Raw genomic sequence first — 23848 nt, 5'->3', positions numbered from 1 at the left:
TCCTATCTGCATCAAATAGGAAGCTGGAGTTACCCAGCAGTATCAAGCCTTGAGAAGTGTTTGGTTTTTAATTCAAATAATAAAAGGTGAATAAGTTGACATAATTTGGACGAGGGCAAGATGGCGGGCGGCACTTGGGCCGAATGTGCTGGTGTTGGCGTTCTCCTCTCCTCTCCCCACCTAACCGCTGCCTGATTCAATGCGGTATACACGAGGCTCTGACTAACTTTTTTCTTCAACCGGCTTACCAAGGATGCTCTGGTGGCTCAGTGTCTATCGTCTTGGCTTTCTTTGTGGACTCCTGCCGCTGCGCTGCAACCCAGGTGTACTCTGCTCTGCATCTCACCGCGTTCAGCGGGGTCAGCCAGGTTGAATCACCCGATCGTACTACATTGCCGAGATGCCTCCAAAAAATCAACTGAAGACCATGCCGCGAGCAGCAGCCAAAACCGGAACGGGTCCGGCGGCTGCTCCTGTCCCAGCGGGGGTACCAGCACGCTCTGTGCCACCACCAGCAGTACTACCGCCGAGCGATACTTCGAAAAAAGCTGCCATGGCCAAATCGACGAAGCCTCTCACACCCCCGGTTCCAGCAATGTTTAAAACTCGGGCTGGCTCATCTATTAAAATCATCCAAACCCCTGCTGCTCCTATTCTGGATATCACGGAGCACGCCTCACTCAGGACAACACCAACAACAGCTACCGATACAGCCGGTAAGGCAATAACTCTTACTAATTCCTCTTCTCCTATGGCTGGGGGCAATAACATTGTGGTGAATAAACATCCAATTCATACTATTCAAATTGAGCAACCACAGTCCCTAGACACACTTCCTGGGGCTGCCACAGATATCGTTCTTATATTGGATTTAGCACTACATCCAAGCGGGATTCTGGGAGATGTAGTTCCCTCAGTTTCAAGGCCCAATCCTCTGTCGCTACCCCCTCACAGTGAGCCAGTACAGCTCCTAGTAGCTTCCGCTAGCTCTGAAGCGGATACGGATGGTGATAATTTCTACTCAGTATCAGAGCACACAGGATCTTCAGTGGATGACAATGGGCTAGACAAAGAATGGACTGATGATGAGGGCAGCGAGCTAGGTGATTGGCGCACTAATGAAGTATTGAATTCCATTGCTGCTTCTAATGGCTTATCTACAATTCGGAAGGTACCCCAGGATCCTGGGGCCAAGTTAGGTTCCCTAGCTTTGGACTCCTCTTTTTCTGCTCAGCCCGCCCCTCAAGTGCTAGCACCATTTGTTTCGGAATCTAATCCAGGCTCACCCCCGGGGGAAATCTCTCTGGATATTATTTATCAAACTATAATGGCTCATCGAGAGGAGACGCAATAAGAAAGTGCTTGAGCTCAGGGGGCTTGTCGCAGGGTTCAAAATTTCCTGCTCAGAGTTATCAAGACTTGCACAGATATTACTACCAGGGTCACGGAGGCAGAGACTCTGATTTCCTCATTGGAAGATGATTTGGTTACTCAAAAATCTACGTTGGATGAAATTCAGTCACAAAGGGTAGACATTCATGCTAAGCTGGTTGATATTGAAAACCGGGCACGTCGTAACAACTTAAGAATTTTCAGGGTCCCGGAGGATACAGAAGGGTCAGACACTCGCCAGTTCGTTGTGGACTTGTTTTCAAAAGCCTTTCCAGAGGTTAAGGAATGGGACTGGTGGGTAGAGATCCAGCGTGCCCACAGTTTTCCCTTTAAACTAAAGCAGCGCACAGGACAGACTCTTAATAGATCTCGTGCTATCCTAATTTGTCTACATAATTTCTTAGCCAGAGATAAAATTTATGATTTAGTCAGGCCTGAAAGGCAAAGGTCTTGAAAAGGTTGTCAATTTTTTGTGAGGCCGGACTTTTGTCCAGCCACTGTAGAACGGAGGTGTCAGCTCCGTCAATTGATTGCCCCCTTCCAATTGAAGGGAGCACAGGCTTTCCTGCTTTTTCCATCCAAACGTAAAATTATTCATTAGGGCCAGACTACATTTTTCGAGTCTGAGATTCAAGCAAAATCATTTCTAGACTCACTGTGAAAACTTGTAATTGCTGTCAAATGTCTATGTGCTCTCAAATTTTTTGTAACTTCTTTTGTTTCCCTTTCAGCAATTATTGGATATCCCGTGCCGACATGTCTATTTCTCTGGCTTAGATTTCTGTTTATTTGGCAGCGCTTTTAGGGAGGGAGGGGGCTTGCTTATTCCAACCTCTCCACCACCGGAACTACGGTTCCAGCCTTGTGTGGGGGGTGGAAACATGGAGGGTGGGGGGATACTCAGGAGGGAGGTGAGGGCTGGGGGAGGAGGGGTTTGGGTTGGGGTGCATTAAAAAATTAAGCTTGAGGAATACTTTCTCATTTCAAGGCAATCATGGATTAAATCCGATATTATCCAAAATTTTGTCTTTATTTCTGTTAGTTGTCGATGGCATTGGTTAAATTATCCATAGCCTCTTGGAATGTGTGCGGGTTAAATAATGGGAAGAAACGAGCGCTACTGGCACGGATCATACAGACTTTGCATCTGGAGGTACTATGCCTACAAGAAACTCATGTTCCTTGGAACAATTGGGAATGTTTAAAAATCTTGGGGTTTGAGTTGGTAGCCTGCTCACGTCAGTCCTCTATGATTAGAGGTGTAGCTATACTTTTAAAGCGTGGTGTCGGCTCCTGTCTGAGAACCACTCAAGACCCAGGGGGTAGGTGGGCTATTGCTGTGCTTCTGATTAACGGCTCCGCTTTGACGGTCTGTACCGTCTACAATTCAAATTTGGATGACCCTGTAGTCCTAGACTATTTAAATGTAGAACTTTGTCTTTGGCCCGAGCCTATTTGTCTTTGCGGCGACTTCAACATTAATCTACCAGCTAATTTTAATATTGTTGGAGGGCAGAGATATGTGGGTTATCAACCCAGAGTATACAGAGCTTTGCAAGCTCTGGTCCAAGAACATCTTATGAGCGACCTATGGTTTCACTACTGCAGTAATATAGATGGCTCTACGTATTTTTCAGCCCCTCATAGGAAGATGGTCCGGCTGGACTACTTTTTTGTTTCTGATCAAATGGTTGGCACTGCATCAATTACTATGTCTCCTAGACTTATCTCAGATCACAACCTTTTGATTATTAATTGTATAATGACGGGCGGTGCTAGACCACCTAGATTATGGACGTTTGAAAGAAAGCTACTGTCAGAACCAACCTACATAGATCATATGAAACCTTGGTTGATAGAATTCTTGAATATTAATAGGGGCTCTGCTCCTGCTAATATCATCTGGGACTCACTTAAGGCCGCAGTACGGGGCGAGACAAAAAGCTTTTCTTTTTTTCGTTAGAAGCAAAGTCAAGATCAAATAAGAGGGCGGATGGAGGAATTGCGTCGCGCAGAGGTCCAGTTGACTAATATGATTAGAGATGGTAGAGACATACTCCCCAATCAATCGCTTGTTGCTCGAATAAAGGCTTCGTTGCTGGAGTTCTTTGGCCAGGATCTGGCTTCCAAGTATCTGCAATATCGCTCGATGATGTTAGAGTATGGTGAAAGGTCGGGCAGGGTCCTTGCTAAGAGACTCCAGCAGCGTGGCCTGGCTAACCGTATTGGCAGCATTCAGGATTCTCCGGGGTCTGTCCAGGATACTCCTGAAGAAGTGATTTCAGTATTTTCCGATTTTTATCAGTTTTTGTATACTGAGGTTAGTGACCAAGTAATTCACCTCGGGTTTAGTGCCTACATAGAGGGGCTTACGACATTGAAAATTTCGGATTACGATAACAAGTCTCTTTCTGCGCCTATCACATGCGAAGAGCTAGATTTTAGTGCTAAATTCTTTGGCCAGTGGTAAAGCAGCGGGCCCCGATTTTATTCCTTTGGAATTCTATACCACATTCCAGGCTGAGATTAAGCAGGACCTCTTACTAATTCTTAGAGAAGCCCAGCTTGGTAGGATCCCAGACTCTTGGTGTTTAACAACTATTATCTTGATAAAAAAAAGGGTAAGCCCGACCTTGATCCAGCTTCATTTCGCCCGATTTCATTAATACCGATTCTAAAATCTTTTTTTAAATTTTGGCTTCTAGATTAGCATCGGTAGTCTCCCCGTTGGTTTCTATTCGCCAACATGGCTTCATCCCTGGAAGGGACACAGCAGACCATGTTCGACGGGTCATAGCTCTTCTTGATTGGGCCCAAGTCACACGGGCCCCGCTTGGAGCAATCTTCCTAGACGCTGAAAAAGCGTTTGACAGGGTTGCTTGGGCTTTTTTGTGGAAGGTTTTACATTGGAAGGGCTTTTCCCCAAATTTCATTCATGCCTTACAGTCATTGTATATCGACCCCCCCAAGCAACCCTGTCAATCTCAGGGGTTGTCTCAAAACCTATTGACATTGGCAGGGGTACGAGGCAGGGGTGTCTCTGGTCACCCCTTCTATTTGCCTTATATATCAACCACATTATTAGTAAGTTAGAGCTTTCCCGGAACATCAAGTTGGTTAAGAACAATTCGGTTGATTTCAAAGTGTTGGCATATGCTGACGATCTTGTGGTTCTTACAAGTAATGTTTCACCCTCGTTTGCAGCAATTAAGACTATAGCGGTAGCCTTTGGACAACTCTCTGGTTATAAACTTAATGTCCAAAAAACCCAGGTTATTCAGTCATCGGCCATGGGAATATCTGATGTCCCAATTTTGCAAAGTGCTATGTATCTGGGTATTCAGATCACTGCAGCAGTTGAACAACTACCGGAAATGAACATTTTGCCCATTATAGATACTGTGAACTCTACTTTGCAAAGGCTTGACAACCTCCATTTGTCCTTATTTGGCAGGAGGAATGTATTGAAGATGTTGGTTCTCCCAAAATTTTTATATATATTCAGGACAATACCGCTGGAATTTTCCCATGCTTGTCTTTCTAGTGCGCAAAGATACTGTAACCGCTTTTTGTGGAGCTATCATTCTCCAAGGATAGGTAGGGGTGGGTGGTCAGTCCCTAATTTACTGTTTTATAACTGGGCCGCTCTCGTACAGCACTTGGCTGTCCCATTATTTGCCGCACAAACGATACTCCCATCTGCATGTACTCCTTCTATTTTTGAGATTGTCCTAGGGGCAGCTGCTAATGGGACTCTTCTTTCAGTTGTAGAGCCTAGTTATTATAAAAAAGTTTAAGGTTATTTTAACAATGTTTTCAGTTTGGAGGATAGTGCGCCGATATTGCTCTATCCCCAATATCAATTTTTACACACCCCTGACTGCCGCTAGGCTCTTGACACCTATTTTTCAAGATCTGTTACATTTAGGTGGAACTCTTTGGGTATTGATGTACTGGGTGAACTAGCTCAAGATGGGAGTGTAGACTCCTTTTCATTTATAAAAGATAAGTATGGACTGGATGCTCATGAATTTTTTAAGTACCTTCAGGTACGCAGCTACCTAACTCAGCTTCTTCATACTTTTCCAGCTGTCTTATCTAGAAGTTCACTGATGGACTTGATCTTAAGGAGGGCTCGTATTAGTGATTTGTACCAAAATTTAATGCTGGCCCTTCCGGACGATCTTGCTGTACAGAATGCAAAATTAGAAGCTAAGTTGGGGAAGGGTGGTTTGGATATTGTTTATGCATTATAGCTTTCCAATTCTGTGTTAATTTCTGGGAGCTTACGTTCTCAAAGCTACATGGCCTATTTGATTTGAATTTTACTCCCACTAAAATATCAAAATGGGAAGTGTCACTGTCTATGGATTTATCCGGTTCCGCCTACTTTTTTAAATTGGAAGACAAGGATATTAGCCCTTTTTAGTTTAGAATCAGCAGTGTTTTTGAGAGGGGTTAAGAGGTGGCGCGAAAAAGGTTTGAAAATTTGTGGGCCATTTAGGCTTTGGCTGCATAATTAATTGTCTGTAGTCCCATTATTGCAATTTGGTTTCTGTTACCTGTATATACATCTTTGTTAGTTCAATGCATACTTATTTTTCCCAATGCATTTTTCTTCTCACTTCTTTTTCTGTTATATGCATTCTGATTTTTGTGTTCACAATGATTTGTAATTGGATTTTACTATGTTTGCCTGGATTTAATCACCGGCTAATGTATTTTCTTTGAGTATCTTCATGCTGACCAATAAAAAAAATAAAAAAATAAATTTAAAAAAATTGACATAATTTGTGCCCTAGGTTAAGATAATTATTTGGATTGCTGAACAAAAACATATTGATTAAGGATTATTAAAGCCAGTGCAATGAAACTGTGTTCTTTCACTTCCTGAAAAACAGAACAAGCAAGAAATTGGTTCACTATAAATGTTTATTTTAAAAATCAAAGTACTCATGTCATTTACAAACATTTATACCATATTTCAAAGTTTAGTTTGCTTGAAATACATTTTTTAATAAACCGTGTTACTAAAGTCTTGTTTTTGTAGTCTAATCTTAGTAATCATTTTTATTTTTAAAGTTTCTTCATTGTAAATTTTCAAAATAGTACTTAATTATAAAGGTACTCTTAATGTTATATGTTGCCCATATATCCCCTGGAAACTGTTTGTAATACTTTCATAACCGTTCTCAGTTTTTTTTTTATTTAAGAAAAAGAAAAACAGTTGCAAAACTTGTGTCACCGGTTCTATTATTCTATGCTACTTTAGAATCTCCTCATTTCCTTCTTGATTTTGCATTATACTGCTTTTTATTTTCTCTATTATGGGATCATTACTTGAGTACATATTTTGAATTCTGTTACTATGCTCATTGTAGCAAGTCGGCCTTTTTTACATGGTCACCCCAGATTCTTAACCTTTTTTTGGGCCTATTTGTGCTGTGATTAAGACTATGTACTTTATCTCTAGTATACTGTAGTAAAGTACCCGTACTTCCCCTCTAAAACATGTTTTATACATTTGAACCCTCTATTGGGTCGTAACTTAACTGATTGATTGTATGACTTCCAAAGCGCAAAAACAGAAGTGTCCCGGCGCTGGATTACAAAGACGTAAAACATTTGAGATTAAGAATAGAAACAGGACTTCTGTGGCACTCTTTGTGTGAGTTAGCCTTATGGAGAGAAAGTTTTTAGCTGGTGTCTAAAAATGGATAGTTCACTCTGAACCCTTAAAGTCTGAGGTCAGCTATTCTATGCTCTAGTTGTGATCAGTGTGAGAGAGTGCCCCCCATTCTTGATTTCCTGAAGGTGGACACTATCACTTTTCTTGCAAATTGTGATTTCAGAGGGCAGGCAGGTGAATACCATGCAAATAGTGACTCCATATATATGAGATCTAGTCGTCTTTGTAAATTTTCTTGTGGCAAAGACACAGTGCCTTGAACAGACATCCTATGCATTAAGGACCAGTGAAGTTTCTTGAGTTCATCGGTTACAGGGGCATTTTGCTTCAGTCCCTGAAACCGTCTTGCCACAGTATTTTGTAAAACCTGCATTTTATGTGTAAGTTATTTTGGTGCACCTATCAGTAGGGAGTTGCAATAGTTGGGATCTATAGTAGTCCATTCTTGCAAGCACCCAATGCTTTCTTATAGATATAATGATGAAGGAAAACATTTTCTTGTAATAGCAATTTTGCAAAATGAAGTGTGGCAAACATTACTGATCTTTTTGGCAAAAGAAGACTGGAATCAACAAAAACTCTTAAATCCTGTGTATGTGGAACTGGTGATGGGTCCACACCTAGTTCTTCAGGCTACTGATTAAGTGGCAATTTATTATTGGAACCAAATATTACAAATCCTGTGTTATTTTCATTAAGCTCATAGGAATTTGTGTTCGTTTATATGGATATGTTATTTAAACATTGCTCCGAGTTGGCTGCCATCTCTTTTGGATTTTTGTTCAACCTAATAATAAGTTGAGTATCCTCTGCATAGGTGTTAAAATATGCACTGAAGGACTGCATCAGCCAGTCAAGAAAGCCATGCACAATTTAATTAGTGTTGGGCATACAACTGAGCCCTGAGGGACCTCAGTTACAATAGGCTTAGAAGCAGATCTGCTTCTTCCCAGTCTGTGTTCGGCCATGTATGAAAGTATTGAACCAACCAGGAACGTTGTGGAAATCCCTGTTGATTCTAGACGACGGAAAAAAATGGGAGTAAAAGATGGTATCAAAAGCAGCATAAAAGGATAGTAGGGTTGCTACACCATTTCCATCCGGCGTACTCCTGATTTCTTCAGTTGCTCTGGCCTGTAACGTCTCAGAGAGACCTTTGCAAAAACATGACTGAGCACAATTTAGTAAATTGTGTCCTTCCAGGTGGTTGGTTAACATTTTTTGTACTGCAATCTCATCTTGGTAAAGAGAGGCAAAAGGGAAATAAGACTAAAATTAACTAGAACTTAAGGATTTAATTAAGTTGTCTTAAGCAAAGGGGAAACAGTTGCTGCTTTCCAATTCTCACTAACTAACCCGGAAGAGTGGATTTGTCTATTTGTATAATTTACCGTAACACTGTTGGAATATACAGATATCAGTAGATAAAAAAGAAACGATTTCACCAAAACTTTTTTGAGCCATAGGTTCGTAGACTAATGTACGCGTGGACCATAACACTTCAGAAGAAAACTCAAATTAAAGTATTATGTAGCCCATTAACTATGGTATACTTTTGATTAGATAGAGGATCTGATTGTGAAAAAAGAGGAAAGATCAGATAATGTCTGTGATGGCTTTGGGGAATTGCTATCTGCTTATGGCCAAAAAAGACTTGTAGAATCTAAAGACCTTCCTTGAAAGCTATTTCTTCTTCACCTCCCCTCTTTTTCTTCACCTTTGTAATAGCCTTCTGATAGGTAGATAAGAGGGACACAAGTCACTGAGTTTGACTGCTTATAATCCTGTCTCCATATTCCAACTGATTTCTTGCATTCCTTTATGACTTTAAGATACTCGTTAAACTAGGGTGAAGGAGGTTCATTTCACCTTGGTCTGATTATTTTAATAGGGCTAATTTGATCAAGTGAAGTAGAGATCCATTTCTCAAATACTTTAGTATTGAGAATCAGGTCATCATCTGTAAGAGTGGATCTGTCCGAAATTAATGCATATTCCATTTGCCCAAAAACTAATTGTTTCCAATATCTACCAACAGTGTCATTTTAAATGTTGATGTTTTCGAAGAAATCCTGAGAACTATGGGCTAGATTACTAATGTATGAAATGTTTTATTCCCAAATTGCGATTTCCTGTAGGTTGCAAATCGACCTACCTCTTGAATATTAATGAAGTAGGACGCAATTTGCGACACATTAGGAACCACAGCAAGCACACGGGTGGTGGCCGGCTACATTCAGCAGATTACCATGTCTGTGATTGCTTTTAAATAAAGCATTCTTTTTAAAAATGGTACCCGTTTTTTCTTAAATGAAAACAGAATGTGTTTAAAAAAAATGTAACTTTAAAATTCACTTTTTTTAAGAGTAGGCAATGGTCTCTGGCATCACTGCTTGCTTTAAGAAAATATTTTTTCAACGTTCCCAAAGGGGAAGGGGCCTCAAGAGAACCCTTCTCATTTGCAAATGGTTTACCACTACTTTTAAAATGGTGGTAAAGTATTATTGTTTTGCAAAATAGTAATACATACCTTACTGATCCGGTATTTCAAAGGTCCGTTCAAAACAAGCTCCTTCCAAAGACTGAATTGCAAATGTAAATTGTGATTTAGTAACCAGTTACTAAATCACATTTTGTATATCTGAAAAAGCATTTTTCTGCTTGCAGACGGCCCGATTTTGCAGAATTGGGCTGTTTACGTCTCAAAGTATTTTGTACATCTGGCCCTATGTACTTTAAAGTAGATCTAATAGTCGTCTGCCCTTGTAACTTGAGCTCTAGATTGAAAGGATAGAAGTGATAAGGAACACATGATAGTATTTAATGTATGTCTGCCTTGTGAGTGGGTTCTTTGATTAGGTAATTCCAGTGTGTAACAAAAATCGTAAAGTTTTATGGCATCCTTATTCGTAAAGTTCTGTAAATGATTATTACAATCTTTAAGATTAAGCAATTTGAGTTCAGACGACATGCCACTATGTCCTCAAAAAGAGAGCCGATAAACTCTTTTGTATGTCCCGGGGATCTGCCCAAAAATATTTTTTTTTTAAAGAGCATTTGGTAGATGTTTTAAAAGTCAGTGTTAACATTTCTGCTCCTTTTACTTGTGCAATCTACTATTAAGAAACTTCTAGGCTATTTTTAAAAATACAAGCTACTCGTCCTCCTATGGTCTATCCAAATGTTTAATACAATATCCAGAGAAAGTGGTAAGGGCTGTTTCTGGACTGAAGTCATTTTTGTTACCATATCTCTGTGATGGAAAAAAAAAATCAGATTAGAAGTCTGAATCTTTGACCCGTTTGTGATTATGGTGATGCCTCTATCAAGTGACATACTACACTCGGTGCAATATTTGGTTAAACCGGAAGTTCAGAAAACTCCTGGAACAGTGTATGAAGGTCAGAATGGGTTATGCAACTGGAAGGAGGGGGAGAATAGTGTATTGGCCAGAATCCAACGCTCTTACCTTCTAAATGAAAACGAGTAGTATTACTGGCTCTAGGCCCAGTCCGGTGTGCGGTCACAGATGGGCTTGCCTTTGACATGCCCAGTACGCGTGTCCACTCTACAGAAGCACCACCTCCTGGCTATTATTGCTACTCTGGCATGCAAACTGGACTGTGGCAGGGACACAAAGCAGTCTGGTGTCCACCCTAAGATGGCAGCCTAATTAAAAACAGCTCCTCCCAGGCTTGGGTAAAGAAGACTCCTGATCGACCTGCTGAAAATGCAAACTCAATTGCAAGGTAAGATATAATTTACCAAAAAGCAGCCCAAGGAAAAAATAATTTTAATAGTTTTAAATAAGTCTCTATAAGTCCATTGTCAATGGTACCTAAAGTGCACCTATGGCATGGAATGCTAAATGTCATATGTGAGCTGCAGTGTGTGTTGACACCACCAATATATATGACAAAACTATATTCTACAATATTGAATCTTTCATAGATTCACATGCTTGTATCTTCCCCGTGGTCAGGGTGGGAGTCCCACTGTATTTAAAACAAGCAGTTCCATGTAAGTACATTAACAGACGTAGAGAAAGCAATTGACATAGTTAACCAAATCACAATGTTTTGATAGACCAAAACTGTATCTAGTCAGAGTCAACGCCTTGAAGCTCTCTTCCTCTGCAGAGCCACCATACTTCAGATTTCTCACTGCACATCGTGTGGAAGGGAGTCTTCCTGAGCTTTGCTCAGTTGTCTCAGATTTGTTAACATTTGAGATTTGCTTTCTCTCAAGAAATGAAACCGACTGCTACAGCTCTGAGGTGCCTTTGACGTATAGAAAAAACCTATTTTTATATATTCATAAGTCCTCTTTTGCAAGCCCACATGACGTGATTCTAACATATAAAAATAGGGCACAATTCATGTAAGTATGCATGCATGTGGTATTTCTATTGTGAAAACCCAGCCAAAAGGCAATGGAGAGCTTTGCAGGGTCAAAAAAGAGCATACCACCAAGAATGATGGGAGTGGTAGCTGGTTTGTGGAATGTTAATGCATTGTAATACTGTGTTCTCTAAATAGGTGAGTCTTCAACTATTTCCGAAATTAGAGCAGCATGTGGGGGCTGTCCTGATGGATATGGTGATGTTGTTCCAGATTCTTGCTGCCAAGATGGAAAGGCCTGTTGCCTTGTTTTCTTTATTACTTTTAGCCTTCAGTCTGATGGTATTCTGGCTGCTTCTGTGCTGATACCAGAGTTGGTGAGCTTGTCTGTATAGATAAGCTGGGGTACTGGTTGCGACAGCTTTATGAAAGGCTGGCAAGTAGAGCCAGTGGAGGTCCATCAGGATGGGACTGATAATATTTCCCCAGGCCCTGGATGTTATGTACTTAAGTGTGGAGTCTGGTGAGCCATTGAGCAGGATGATTCCACGATCCAGATGCTAGAGGACATTGACTTGTACAGCAGTTCTGAAGTCACTTTCTGGAAGAAACGCTTTAACTTTCTTTACAGGAGAGAGCTGGTACCAGGCCGTCTTTGGTTTCTTTTTGCAATGTGTTCTGTGAGGGTGAGAATGGTGTCCTGGGTGAATCAAAGTGACTTGTCATTCATTGCGTGGGGTTCAGAGCCATCAAGGTTCAGGTCTTTGAGCCAGGTTTGTATTGTTTCATGTTTGTTGGTCCTAACAAATAGCAGGAATTTTGTCTTGAAAGGATTAAGGTTCAGGCATGGACCGGACATCCAGCCCTTGATGATGTGCCAGCAGTGGTTAAGGCATTGGATGTCTAAGGGAGAGGAAACTCTCAAATAAATCCTTGTTTGTGTGCTCTCACGGTGAAATAAAAGCCAAAATATGTTCCAGTGTGTAGTCCTTGCTAGATGTTTTTCTAAGAAAGCTTAGGTAGATTAAAATCTTGGGGTCTGATGTACAGTGTTTACAACAGCAAAAGCGCTTTTTGTGATGTACTAACCCCATTCCGGATTCAGAAAACTATTTCTGAATTGCAAAATAGGTTTGAAGACTGATACAATGTTGTATTTTGGAAGAACTGTGTCAGTGGTGTTACTTCTAAATTATGAGTCAATGATGTGTTCAACTGCTTGAGACCTTAGGGCCCCATTGCGAAGTCCGCCCGCCACTGTAACGGATAATGGTACCAACCGCCAGAGGTGCGCCGGTCCCGCGGAGCCAATTAGGATGTGACTGCCACCCTGGCGGTCGCATCCTGCGCCTTTTACACTGCAGCGGGCGGTGCTGTAAGCAGCACCTGCCGCAATGTAAAATTAGCATTTTGTGCATTGACATGTACAACGTGACAGGCACAGCGCGGTGCCTGCCACCTTGTGCATGCCAATGAAAGTGGGTACCATGGGTACCCCCCAAGTGCACCCCTCAACACCCCGGGAACCCACAACGGGCCCCCAAAGCTAAAGACTGCATGCCTTTCCATGGCTCCATGGCGGCATGAACGCCATGGAAAGGCCCAAATTCTCACACATCATAATATGGCGGGCGGTGCCTGCTAGGCACTGCCACCATATTATGGCCCAGGTTCGCACGGCAGGCAATCGTAACGATTGCCTGCCTGTGGAAAATCAGCAGATGATCTTTCCGTCCACCGCTGTACCCCCCGCCATTGTAATATGGCAGCGGGCAGGGAAAGATGTCGGGGGAATCGCCACCGCCGGTCGGGCGGTGGCGATCTGCCCGACATCATAATGAACCCCTTAGTTCTGTTTGCATACCATTGATCTGGTACTGACTACCAAGTTGGGGTCGTAGTTGATTCACACAGAGAAAAATGCGCTTTTTGTAGCCTTTCCCATTTGAGAATTGCTGTGGCAGCTTCAGTAGGAATATGCAGTTGTCCAGTGGACTGCTGCTTGCTCTCAGTGAGATTTGTCAAACAAGAAAAAAATGTTTTTCTTTTTAAAACATCTCGGGTTCCTTTTAAGACGTTTTCTATTATGGACAGCAATGACATGGATGGTGGTTGCTGTCACTAGCGAGCCACCGTCCCAGTGGTTGTAGACTGTGACAGGGGTCACAAATTGCGACCTGTTTAATTAATATTAATTAAGCAGATCGCTCTTCTGCCCCGTGTGATACAGTTTTTTTTTTAAATTGACTTATTTCTACATAGGTCAGTTTTCAAAATTAGATTACATTCAAAAAAAGTTAGTGCACAGTTTGTTGCCACTTTTTACAAATGTAATCTATGTACTACAGTCCCTTAATTCCCTACCTCTACTTACGAAACAGCTAGAAAATTACTTCAAATGTATTTTCTACTTTAAAAAAAAAATCTGAAATAATGGTAAATTTAGATTTTGATAACTAAAGCAGAAAAGTAAGCTTCTAAAAATGTGCTTTAGCCTGCCCAAGCAAGAACTGGCTTAAAACCTGTCTTGCCACTTATCACACCTCCAGTGCTGTAATACATATACCCTGATGGGAGCCAATATGTGGTCAAGTGGATGGTCTTTGTTTTCCCTTTTTAGTGACACTAAAAGCAGAAGGACTCCTGATCCTAAAGGTTCCAGCCTACCAACGAAGACTGGACCTTGCAGGAGAACTGGCTAGAGAGATACAGAGAAGACCAGGAGGAACTTTACCAAAACTTTGAAAACGTTGGACTTGGTAATTTTTCGACCTCAGGAGGACTAGCACAAGGTGCTGAAGTGTGCCAAAAGGGATTGCGCCTAAAACATGCAAGAAAATCTAGTTCATGTCACTTGGAGTTTTTTTGCTACACTTAAAACAGCTTCAGTGGGAGCTTGTGGTGAATCTGTTAGGATTTGTGTAGTCCTGCCCAGCTTCCAAGCTTGCCATGCTAGTGTATTTTGATTTCCATAGAAGTGACTAAGTCCGAAGGTAAAACATGGGACTAGAGCGAGGCTGCAAGTGTGCCCTATCCAGCTTAGAAATCTAGGTTCGTCCTTCTTGGAGGTTGTGGCCCAAAAAAAACGCTTCAGAAGATTTTGACTTCCTTTAAAAGAAGGACTCACTCAGAAGGTTAAAACGTTGACTGGGGTGACCTACTTGGTACATATAAACTCCGCTCCATCGTTTGAAATTGCACCTGGGCCCCAGTCAGCTGCAAATAGGGATTGTTGATTTTTTGATGCTTTGCTTTTTCTTAGCGCCTTTTACCCTAAACTTTTAAGAAATCATTTCTCTGGTATGCCTTAAGTTAATATGATGATATTGATGTTTTGATGCTTTTTAAATCTTTCCTTGCTTTTCTACAATGATTTGAGAATGTTATTGTGTTGTGTTTCTCTGGAAATTGCCTGCTGTTTGTGCTTTACCTATCAGGCTATGAGCATAGATTCTTTCAGAACTGTGTTTTGAGCTAACCACAGAGTGTTTATTGACCTGATCAGGATACCCACCTCCCAAATTAATAACCCCAGTTCTGACTCATGTAGTTGTTTGCCTACCTTTAATTCTCACCATTTATTTTATTAAGACCTAGTATGATATAGGTCATTGTTTTCACTGCAGTCACTAAAAACCTAATGGAGACACTACGTTTAGAGTGCTCTTAAAAAACAATCTTTGTGTTACACGCTGTAGGTGCTTGATGGAGTTGAAAGTCAGTATTCAGGAATGCAGATTGGACAGTTGCAAGATGAAGAAGAAGAGCCCTCAAATATTCCCCAAGACGAGCCTACAGAATCTTTCAAAAGTGCACCAGTGGGTATGTCACCAGGTTATTTGAAATAAATCTTCAATTTTTTCTTTCATTATCACACTTCTGGAACAGATCAGTAAACCGCATTCGTATACCAGAATAAAAAGAGTATGAATTCCTTGTATTTTTCCACAACCTGAAGTTTTCAGTTGTATGATGTACTAATGTAGTGTTAAATGTGTTTTAGCATTATTCACTATAATCATCAATGCAAAATGTGAGTTCCAGACAATAACTGGTTGCTGATATGAGAGCTCAGCAGTATAATGTTGGGGTGCTGCAGGTTGCTATGCCCAATAGACCATGCTTTGTAGGTAACTACGGTACTCCATCTTTAATCTTTCCCTCCTATACTGAGACTGACAGCAAACGTGTCAGTTGGCATGGTTGATTTAGATATTTGACAAGTTAGTAGGTTTTGAACTAAGTTTACAATCTCATTTTATAGACTGATGGAAATGCACTGTATTTTGATGAGTTTTCTTCACTAATGACCCCGGTTGACTTTTAATGAGACATACAAGTAGATTATGTAACTTTGTGCCAGGAATCCAATAATAAGTCAATGAAAAGAGCTGCATCAACCCATTGGTGTACAACAAAGATGATGCTCCCAAAAGGCAATAGAAGAATGCCGAATTCAAGAGAGATGCTGCTTGTTAGCATTCTGAAATTGTGGCAAACAGTGAAACTGCTTTAAAATTGAGGGGAAGGGCCTATTTTTTGTGTTTATCTTCTCTACAATACGCAACAAATAAGTCTGCAAGGCAATGGCAGAGGTGTGCTGGAATCGGAGGAGGGCCTCTACAGTCCTGCCAAGTATCACGCATCAGGTGTGACGCTCACGCATTTCAGTGCGGTATTCCGCATCACTGCACTGAAATGCATTATCACTCATTTTGCCAACTGCCAGGGCGGCCACCAGTCAGCACCTGTGCACCGGGCTGTGCTGCTCCGAGAGACGTGCTGCGTTGCTGGGCTGAGCTAAATAGTTAAATCCATCTGCTCTCAGCTCTGGAGTGGCTGAGAGCGCTACAATGTATCAAATCTGCAGGTTGTGTCGCCTGGCAACAATGCAGCAATTATTCTGGCTGAGGCGGCGCAGCTTTAATTGATACACTCGGACTCACTACATGCTGACAATTATGGGGAAGGCCCTCTCAGCAGTCGATGCTATTGCTGTCAGTCACACTGAGGCACACCATGGGGGCCGAGATTAACATCCGGATGTGCCCAGCAGTGCCGTTATGTCCAGAGTAAGAGGAAGTGAGGCAGAAGCGGTGGGAGATTCAATCTGAGACAGTCTAGACCCAAGTCTGCTCTCAATGATGGCCGCAAAACTACTACTCTAGGCTGGCCAGCGACGGCGGGGGCTGGGACGAGTGAGTAAGCAGCCTGGGTTGAGAAGAAGACTGCTGCAGAGTGCATCAATTCACTCTCCCCTGGTTGTGACAGCAGTGCAGTCACAACCAGGGTAGAGTCTCTGAACTCTACAAGTAAGTGTTTTAATACTTACTAGCAGCCCGCCCCAGCGTTGCCCGGGGCAGAAGGGGGCTGGTTGCAGCATTTCAGGCTTGCCTGCACTCCCGCCCCGGCCCCCGCCATCCACGACATTGTCTGTGTCCCGGACAATGTCGTGGCAGGACGGGAGTGCACGCAAGCCTGAAATGCTGCCCCCAGAGCCTAAGCCTTACCTCAGCCGCATTTGCTCAGGGCCAACCTCCCGCACCGGCTCCCTCCTGCCCCGACATTTCCCGTGTGCCAGAGCCTTACCTAAGCCGCCGCTCCTCCCCGCGCTCCTCACTTCACCGCCGCTCCTTCTCGTCATCCGGTACGTTGCGGCCAGCGCTACATCGCGGCCAGCGCATCGTTGCGGCCAGCGCTACTTTCAGGGCACTACTTTTTTTTTTTTTTTAAGTTATATTTTTAAATTTACCTTTTTTATTTTTTCTATAGCCTATGTCCATCTGCACACCCTGAGGATTACAACAATGTATTGGGTGTGTGGATTGGCGCTGTGGTTCCCGAGTTTACCTTGCCAAAAGGTTTGTTTTCTCTCTGTATAATAGTAGTATAGATTACTAACCACATGAGTCCTGATCTGCAAAAAATAATTTCAACCCAAAATAGCATCTATCTGCAGGGCTGCTCTGTCTGATCATCCTTCCGGAGTCAGTGAGCCTGAGTCCTGGTTTTAGTTTATTGTGCACTCTCACCTGATTTTGCTTGCGCTTGCCAGGGTTGCCACAATGTTTCAATCATGGCGCCACACAACAAAGTTTCTGACCTTGCGGTCATGCTGAGATATCTCCCACTGATAGGTTTACTTTTTGGCACTTAGCGCTCAATCAATCCGCTGTTCAGTGAGGCTACCTTGCCCATGCAGCATGGTGCTTGCTGTCTGCCTGCAGCTATCCCTCGAGTGAGTCCACGAGTACATAGTATATTGACTGACTCCTCCGTAATTATACACCTCTTCTTTTTCTTTGCCACCTTGGTTAGTTTTTGCCTGCCATATACATCTGATAAAGGCTACTAGCCGCAGATTCCTTCACGTACAATTATCCCCAGGCATGATACTTGATTCGGAAACCTTTTTGCCACAGCATCCATGCGCGCCGGGGGCGGGGCAACATCACGCGACTCCACCCAGGCGTTGTCCGCGTACGTGACGTCAGCAAGGTCACATAAGCCCCACCCTGGCTCGACCACGTCAGTTTTTTCCTTTTCCGCGTGCTCCTGTTTTGGGCCCTTTCCTCGTGGTGGAACAGTGTGCGAATGCCGTCAGGCTTCAAAACTTGCACGTCGTGTGGGCATCTTATGTCGGCGACGGACCCTCACCTCATTTGTATGTAGTGTTTTGGGGAAGATCACGGCACCACTGATTGTGAGGCGTGTCACCAGTTGAAGCCGAAGTCGCAGTGGGAGCGCCGCATGAAACTTCTATCGGCGCGTCTCTCCAAGTCGACCTCCACCCCTCGATCAGCTTTGGCAGACAGCTTCAGATACGGCCGTGGTCGTCGTCCTCGTCCTTCTCCGATGTCGCGAGAGCGTCGCTCCCGGTGGATAAGTGTTGCAGTTTGTCCCCGGGGGCTGGTGTTCAGCCTTCCGGGGGCATGGGCTCTCCGCAGGTGATGCGGCCCACGTGTCGTTCTCCTATCCACCGTTTCCCGGTGAGGGGGCAACAAGAGTCCACGCTGGCGTCTCCTCCTCCTTCCCCTCCTGGGGCGTCGGCGGATCCCTTGCCTCGCTTGGGGCCCTCCCCGGCGCCGCCGGTGGCTCCGGCCCCAGCGCCGACTGGTTCGGATCCAGGCTTGGAGGATTTGGTGCTGTTGGGGTGCGGCCCCTCTGGGGTCCCTCCTTTAGGCCACTGCGCCTCTGCCTTGCCGCAAACTCACGCGGTAGGCCCTGTGGTGTCACGGGAGGTCGCCGGGGCTAGGGTCGCATCCCCGAGCCCAGCTCGGCCCTCTGGGCAGGCGAAGGCCTCGTCCAAGGCTGAGCTCACGCCGCCAAGGCGCCTGTGTCTGCTTTGGGCAGCTCCACAGGGGTCATTAACCTCTCCTCGTCGTGATATGGGTTGAGGTGAGGTGGGGACTCCTCTTCCCCCTCCGGGCCCTTCTCGTTCCTCCCCGCGGGCGGCTGCCTCGTCGGAGGGCAAGTGGGAGGTTGATATGTCCCAGGCGCCAAGGCATTGGTCGCCGGACGGCCTCTGCAACATTCTGGGCGGAGGCTGGCGCAGGACTTAGGGTCACTCCCCCGGTCCCTCTCGTCACTCCACGCAGGCAGCTGCCTCGGTGGAGGTCAAGTAGACGCTGTTTCGGCGCCGCCCATTGGCCACTTCGGCTCCGTTCCCCAGTGTGGTGTGACTTGGAGGAGCCCTATTCGGTCTCTCCTTCGGAGCCGGATGGTGCTGGGGTCCTACCTCAGGGTGCGGACTCCACGGCTTCACACAGAGGTTGTGCAGCGGATTCGTCTTTGGACGCTCCCTCTTCTCCGGAGGCTGGCTGCATTTTGGTGTCCTCTTTCCCGGAGACTGGCCGCCTTGTGGTGTCTTTTTCACCAGCGGTGTCGAAGGGTGGCTCCCCGCCTTTTTTGAGGCCGAGGTGCTCGTCGGAGGAGCGGCAGGTCCCCCATTCTTTAGTGCCTTCTGGCTTCCAGGTCTGGCCTTTGCCCGTCGTGCTTGGCTTCTGGGACGGTCGCCTTAGTCGGCAGCCGTCACCCACGGAGTAACTGCTTTCTTATCCGCTGGGCCCTACGGAGGTCAGTGCGGCCTTCGCTCATGCAATGTCTACAGCTGTGGGCATTCTGCGCATGGGGGACCCGATTGCTCATTTCCCAGTGGACCATCTCTTGGAGATTCTCCACCAGGGCTCTGGTGGGAGGGAGAACTTGCTCCCCTTTGAGGGTTCTCTCCTTTCTTCCCTGACGGGAACTTGGAGGCATCCCGCCTCGTGGGATCCAGTGCGTCAACACCTTCTGCACTGACACCTTCCGGCACCGCGTGACCCGGCGTGCCTCTCTCTCCACCCCTCTGCTGCTAGTCCACATTTGCGGACCGCCTTCCCCTCCCTGCCGCCACTGTTGACTCCTTCGTCCCGGGAGGCCCGCTGGCTGGACTCTTGGGGGCGCAACATGTTCGCCTCAACCAGTGCTGCTCTGCTGCCCTTTAACACCTTGTGAGTATTGGGGAGGGCCTCCTCTTGTTTGTGGGACTCGGCTGAGTCTCTGGGATCTGCGGCTTCCCAGGAGACTGTTCAGGTGGACTTACGGCATCATGCTTTGGATGGCCGGGAGCTAGCGGCGTTTATTCTCCACTCCGCTCTGGACATCTTGGAGGTGCTGGTCTGGTCCATGGCTTTCTCAGTCCCCCTCCGTCGCCATGCTTGGCTTCGGGGCGGCATGTTCCCTAAGAATATTCGGGAACGGCTCATTGATTCACCGTTTGATGGCAGCCTGTTGTTCCATGCCCCAGCTGATTCTGCCATCCAGAGGTTCCTGGCAGGGCTCTGACCTCCTTCTCCTCCTACTCCTCCTCCTCCTCCTCCTTCCCCTCCTCAGTGACTACTGAGTTGAGCGGGTTTAGGCATTTTGGATGCCCTTGCTATAGATGGTATTTCCTGCCCATTGTGTCCTCCTTGTTGGGACTTTGGCAGTGTTGGCTGCTGGACTGCCCTTGTTGCCTGTGTGTATGTGTTTTTGCTGGAGTAGTTACACAACCATGGCCCTGAGATTAGGCCTTCTGTTTTTTTCTTTGGGCTGATGTCAAGCATTCCGCTGGGTTGTTTTTACCCAGTGACGCTTTTGCTTTTTCCTCTGCTGTGGAAGTTCTTTCAGAGAGGGTTCCCATGTTTTGGGACTGTACCCTATGTGGGGTAGTGGTAGCTGTTATATAGATCTGCTCTGCTGGGGAGTGCTGGTTGCCTTCGGGTGCCTGTTCTCCATGGCGTCTCTGTATGTTGCTATTGCTTCTTGAGGTTGTGTGTGCGGCCCTTGTTGTAGTAGGTCAGGCCATTTACTCTCTGCTCTTGTGCTGAGAGCTTGGATGCTTCAGAGTCCTTCATGCTTCTGGTGACTTGTGGTTATAGCTGCCGTTCTGGCTGGCCTGTTGCTTTTCCTCTGGATGGGCTTGCCTCTTTCTTGCTTGCCTTGGGCCCTCTGGGGTTCTTCTTCTTCTGCCTGTCCTGGCGTTGGGTGGAAGCTTGGTTGCCCTGGGGGTGGAGTGGGGTGCTTCGTCCTCTCCGGTCTTGCCCTTGGTTCCTCTGTTGTGAGTGTATGAGCCTCCACTCTTCCTTCTTCCTCCTACATCCCTTCTGGGGCTGCCGGTGTTTGACTTGGGGGGTCCTCTTGCCTGGTAGGGACGAGGTTGCCTCCCTGGTCTAAAGGGCTGGTCCCCTGTGGGCCTTCTGTCCTGTCCAGACTGGTGGGGTCCTTCGTAGACCCTCCTTCCCGATGGGTATTGCTAGGGTATCTATTCAACGTGAAGGCATATGCGGCCAGTAGTCTCTATCAGATGTATGCGTTACTTACCTTCTGTAACGATGTATCTGGTAGAGCCGATTCTATCCGCAGATTCCTTCACGGCCTGCCCTTCCTCCCCGTTCTGCGAGGATCCCTGGGCTGGTCCTTGGTACTCGACTCCTGATGGGGGGCCATGTCCTCTGTGGGTACCTTCTTTGGTTCTAGACTGTGGGATTCTGGTGCTCATGTTCCCCGCTGATTGGGTGGCTCAGGTTCGGGAAGGTCTCTCCCTTACTCTTGCTACTAGGGACCTGGCCCCTCTACCACCTCTGAGTTGGGGCCCTCTGGTCGTGCCTTACCCTTGTTTCTTGGGGGGGTTGGGGTAGAATGCCCTCTCGGCTAGGGTGGCTGGAGGTTGTTTGTTCCAGTCTGTTGGGACTGTCTTCCCTTCCTTGTTTCGGGGCATGGTTGTTTGCCTGCTGCATGTGACGTGACCTCTATCTAGGTTCCCTATCTCCGGGGGAGAGGTGGGGGGTTGCTGTCTATGTATTGGCAGGGTGGCTGTTCAAGACTCTGTTCTTCTCTGTCCTTGTACACTGCGGTGATGCATTGTTTCTATGGGGTTTCTTTTTTGTATACTCTTTCGCACACTGTTCGCATGCTCCCACAGTTTATTTGGTGGCTCTGCGTTGTGGTGCGGAAAAGTTCGCCGAAGAAAACTGACGCGGGCGCACCAGGGTGGGGCTTATGTGACCTCGCTGACGTCGCATACGCAGACGAAGCCTGGGCGGAGTCGGTGATGTTGCCCCGGTGTGCAGGGATGCTGTGGCAAAAAAGTTTCCGGATCCAGTCTCACGCCTGGGGATAATTCTACGTATAGGAATCTGTGGCTAGAATGATCTCGACCAGATACATCGTTACCGAAGGTAAGTAACTCGTACTTCAACACGATGCCAGGAACCCCCTCGAAGCCAGTGGCGTGTGAGCACAGTAATGCACAATGACAGACATACATAATGTTCCTTAAACACGGGCACTTGTGACAAAAGTAAAAAAACTTCAGTGATGCAACGGTCTTAGCACTATATTTTATAGACACGAGAAGCTATGAACAATTTAGCTGAGCGGCTCAGTCACTGATCGGACGTGAAGTTGCAGATCCCAGCAGTAGCAGGCATAAATTAATTGAGGCATCTAACCAGTTAGATCAGCAGGGGCTCGACAACGTCCGTGCAGGACAGATGAGACTACCACCTGGGTTCGAAGTTCGGGGAGGATAGGAATAGAGGTACACAGGGAAGAGAAAGGCAAAAACATAGAAACAAAAGAGGGTGAAAGGAATACCATACTCGGATAAAGGTTTCCCTCTGTTTCGTTTAGCAGATTTCACCCTTTTTCTCTTACTGCTTTCCCTCCCCACCTTGCTGCAAGTTTATATTCTCATTTACATTTCCATCCTGTCCCTAGCAGGTTTCCACACACTTTCTCTACTCTGAGGTCTCATTCCGCAACCTGTTTCAATCCTAGTCGCCTGAGAACTTCAACTAAAGAAGTGCCTGAAAGAGTGTCCTGTACCAGTCTATTATTAAAACACTTTATTACACATGGTTAGTGCTATCACCCAGCAAATATAATAAAGAATCAACGTATTTGAATGTCAAAGAATGCTTGTTTCCTGGCTGCGTAACTTTCTGGTGCTTTGCACCAGTTAACGTCTTAGAGTTTCTCGTTGCTCAAATTGATGTAATTTCTCATATTTATGTTTCCCTTAACTTCATCGCTTGATTTTGGTCATGAGAAAGTGTCAGTCATAGTCGTTGAAATGTCCCTCATAATTACACAAAAATTATGAAAATGTCACACATAGCAATCTGAAACCTTGGCAGCTATGCCTCTAGAATGTGCTTCCCAAAAAAGGCACCCCCAACTCTGGCTACTAATTGAACTATTGAGGAAATGGTTCGGCCTCCTAATTTTGGGAAGAAGTAACTCTGTTGTGATTTGACCTTATATAAGCACTGTTTAGTTTGTTTGAAATAAACATTAATTAAAAAGGTTGAATTTTCTGTTTGGGTTGAGAACAACAAGCCAGAGTAGGTAGCTTTTGCTATCTGCACCTTGAATGTGGCATCAGGTACCATTCATCCTCATGGACAAGTATGCAAAAGTATTTTTGTGAACCTCTGCAAAGAAATGTATCTGTCCAGTTTTCTTTCATGGAAGCAGGCCTTTGCTAATGTGGCTATAGGCTAGTTGTAACAAATCTACAAACTTGACTGGTATGCATACTTGCTGCTAAAACATGTGTAGGAAGAATGCAGCCACGTTCACTATTGACAGGTATGCAAAGAATGCAGATTCACATTCACTATCAACAAAGAAGCAGCTCAGCAGAAAGTGCAGATGCCTCTGGAATTCTTAAGTAATGTTTCTTGGGCAATGAATATTTGGCTTTCAATGTGGTTGTATTTTCATCTTTATAATCTTTAATTCGGTTTGACAAACCATAAAAGATACAATTTCTATACTTAAAAATTTAACGAATAACTAGGATAAAATATAAAATACATTACCATTGAAAAAATAATTGTCATCTAAAATACATCTAATCGTACTAAAAAACTGTTTGCAAATATGAGTTTAGTTTAGTTTA

General features: G+C 44.9%; 1 protein-coding gene across 2 annotated transcripts in view; it reads left to right on the top strand.

Moving 5' to 3' along the window:
- The window catches only part of HTT (huntingtin), a 2178328-nt gene that overhangs the window by 363088 nt on the left and 1791392 nt on the right, over nt 1-23848 (top strand). For both annotated transcript variants that reach the window (XM_086964158.1, XM_086964157.1), the window contains one exon: nt 15120-15243. In XM_086964158.1, coding sequence (XP_086820284.1) covers nt 15120-15243 — 124 coding nt within the window. The remainder of the gene's footprint in view (nt 1-15119; nt 15244-23848) is intronic.

This window comes from Lissotriton vulgaris, chromosome 3_2 (assembly GCF_964263255.1).
Source record: "Lissotriton vulgaris chromosome 3_2, aLisVul1.2, whole genome shotgun sequence".
In the NCBI taxonomy this organism is placed as follows: domain Eukaryota; kingdom Metazoa; phylum Chordata; class Amphibia; order Caudata; family Salamandridae; genus Lissotriton; species Lissotriton vulgaris.
Note: the sequence above shows the minus strand (reverse complement) of the source record. Positions and strands in the feature narration are given on the sequence as shown.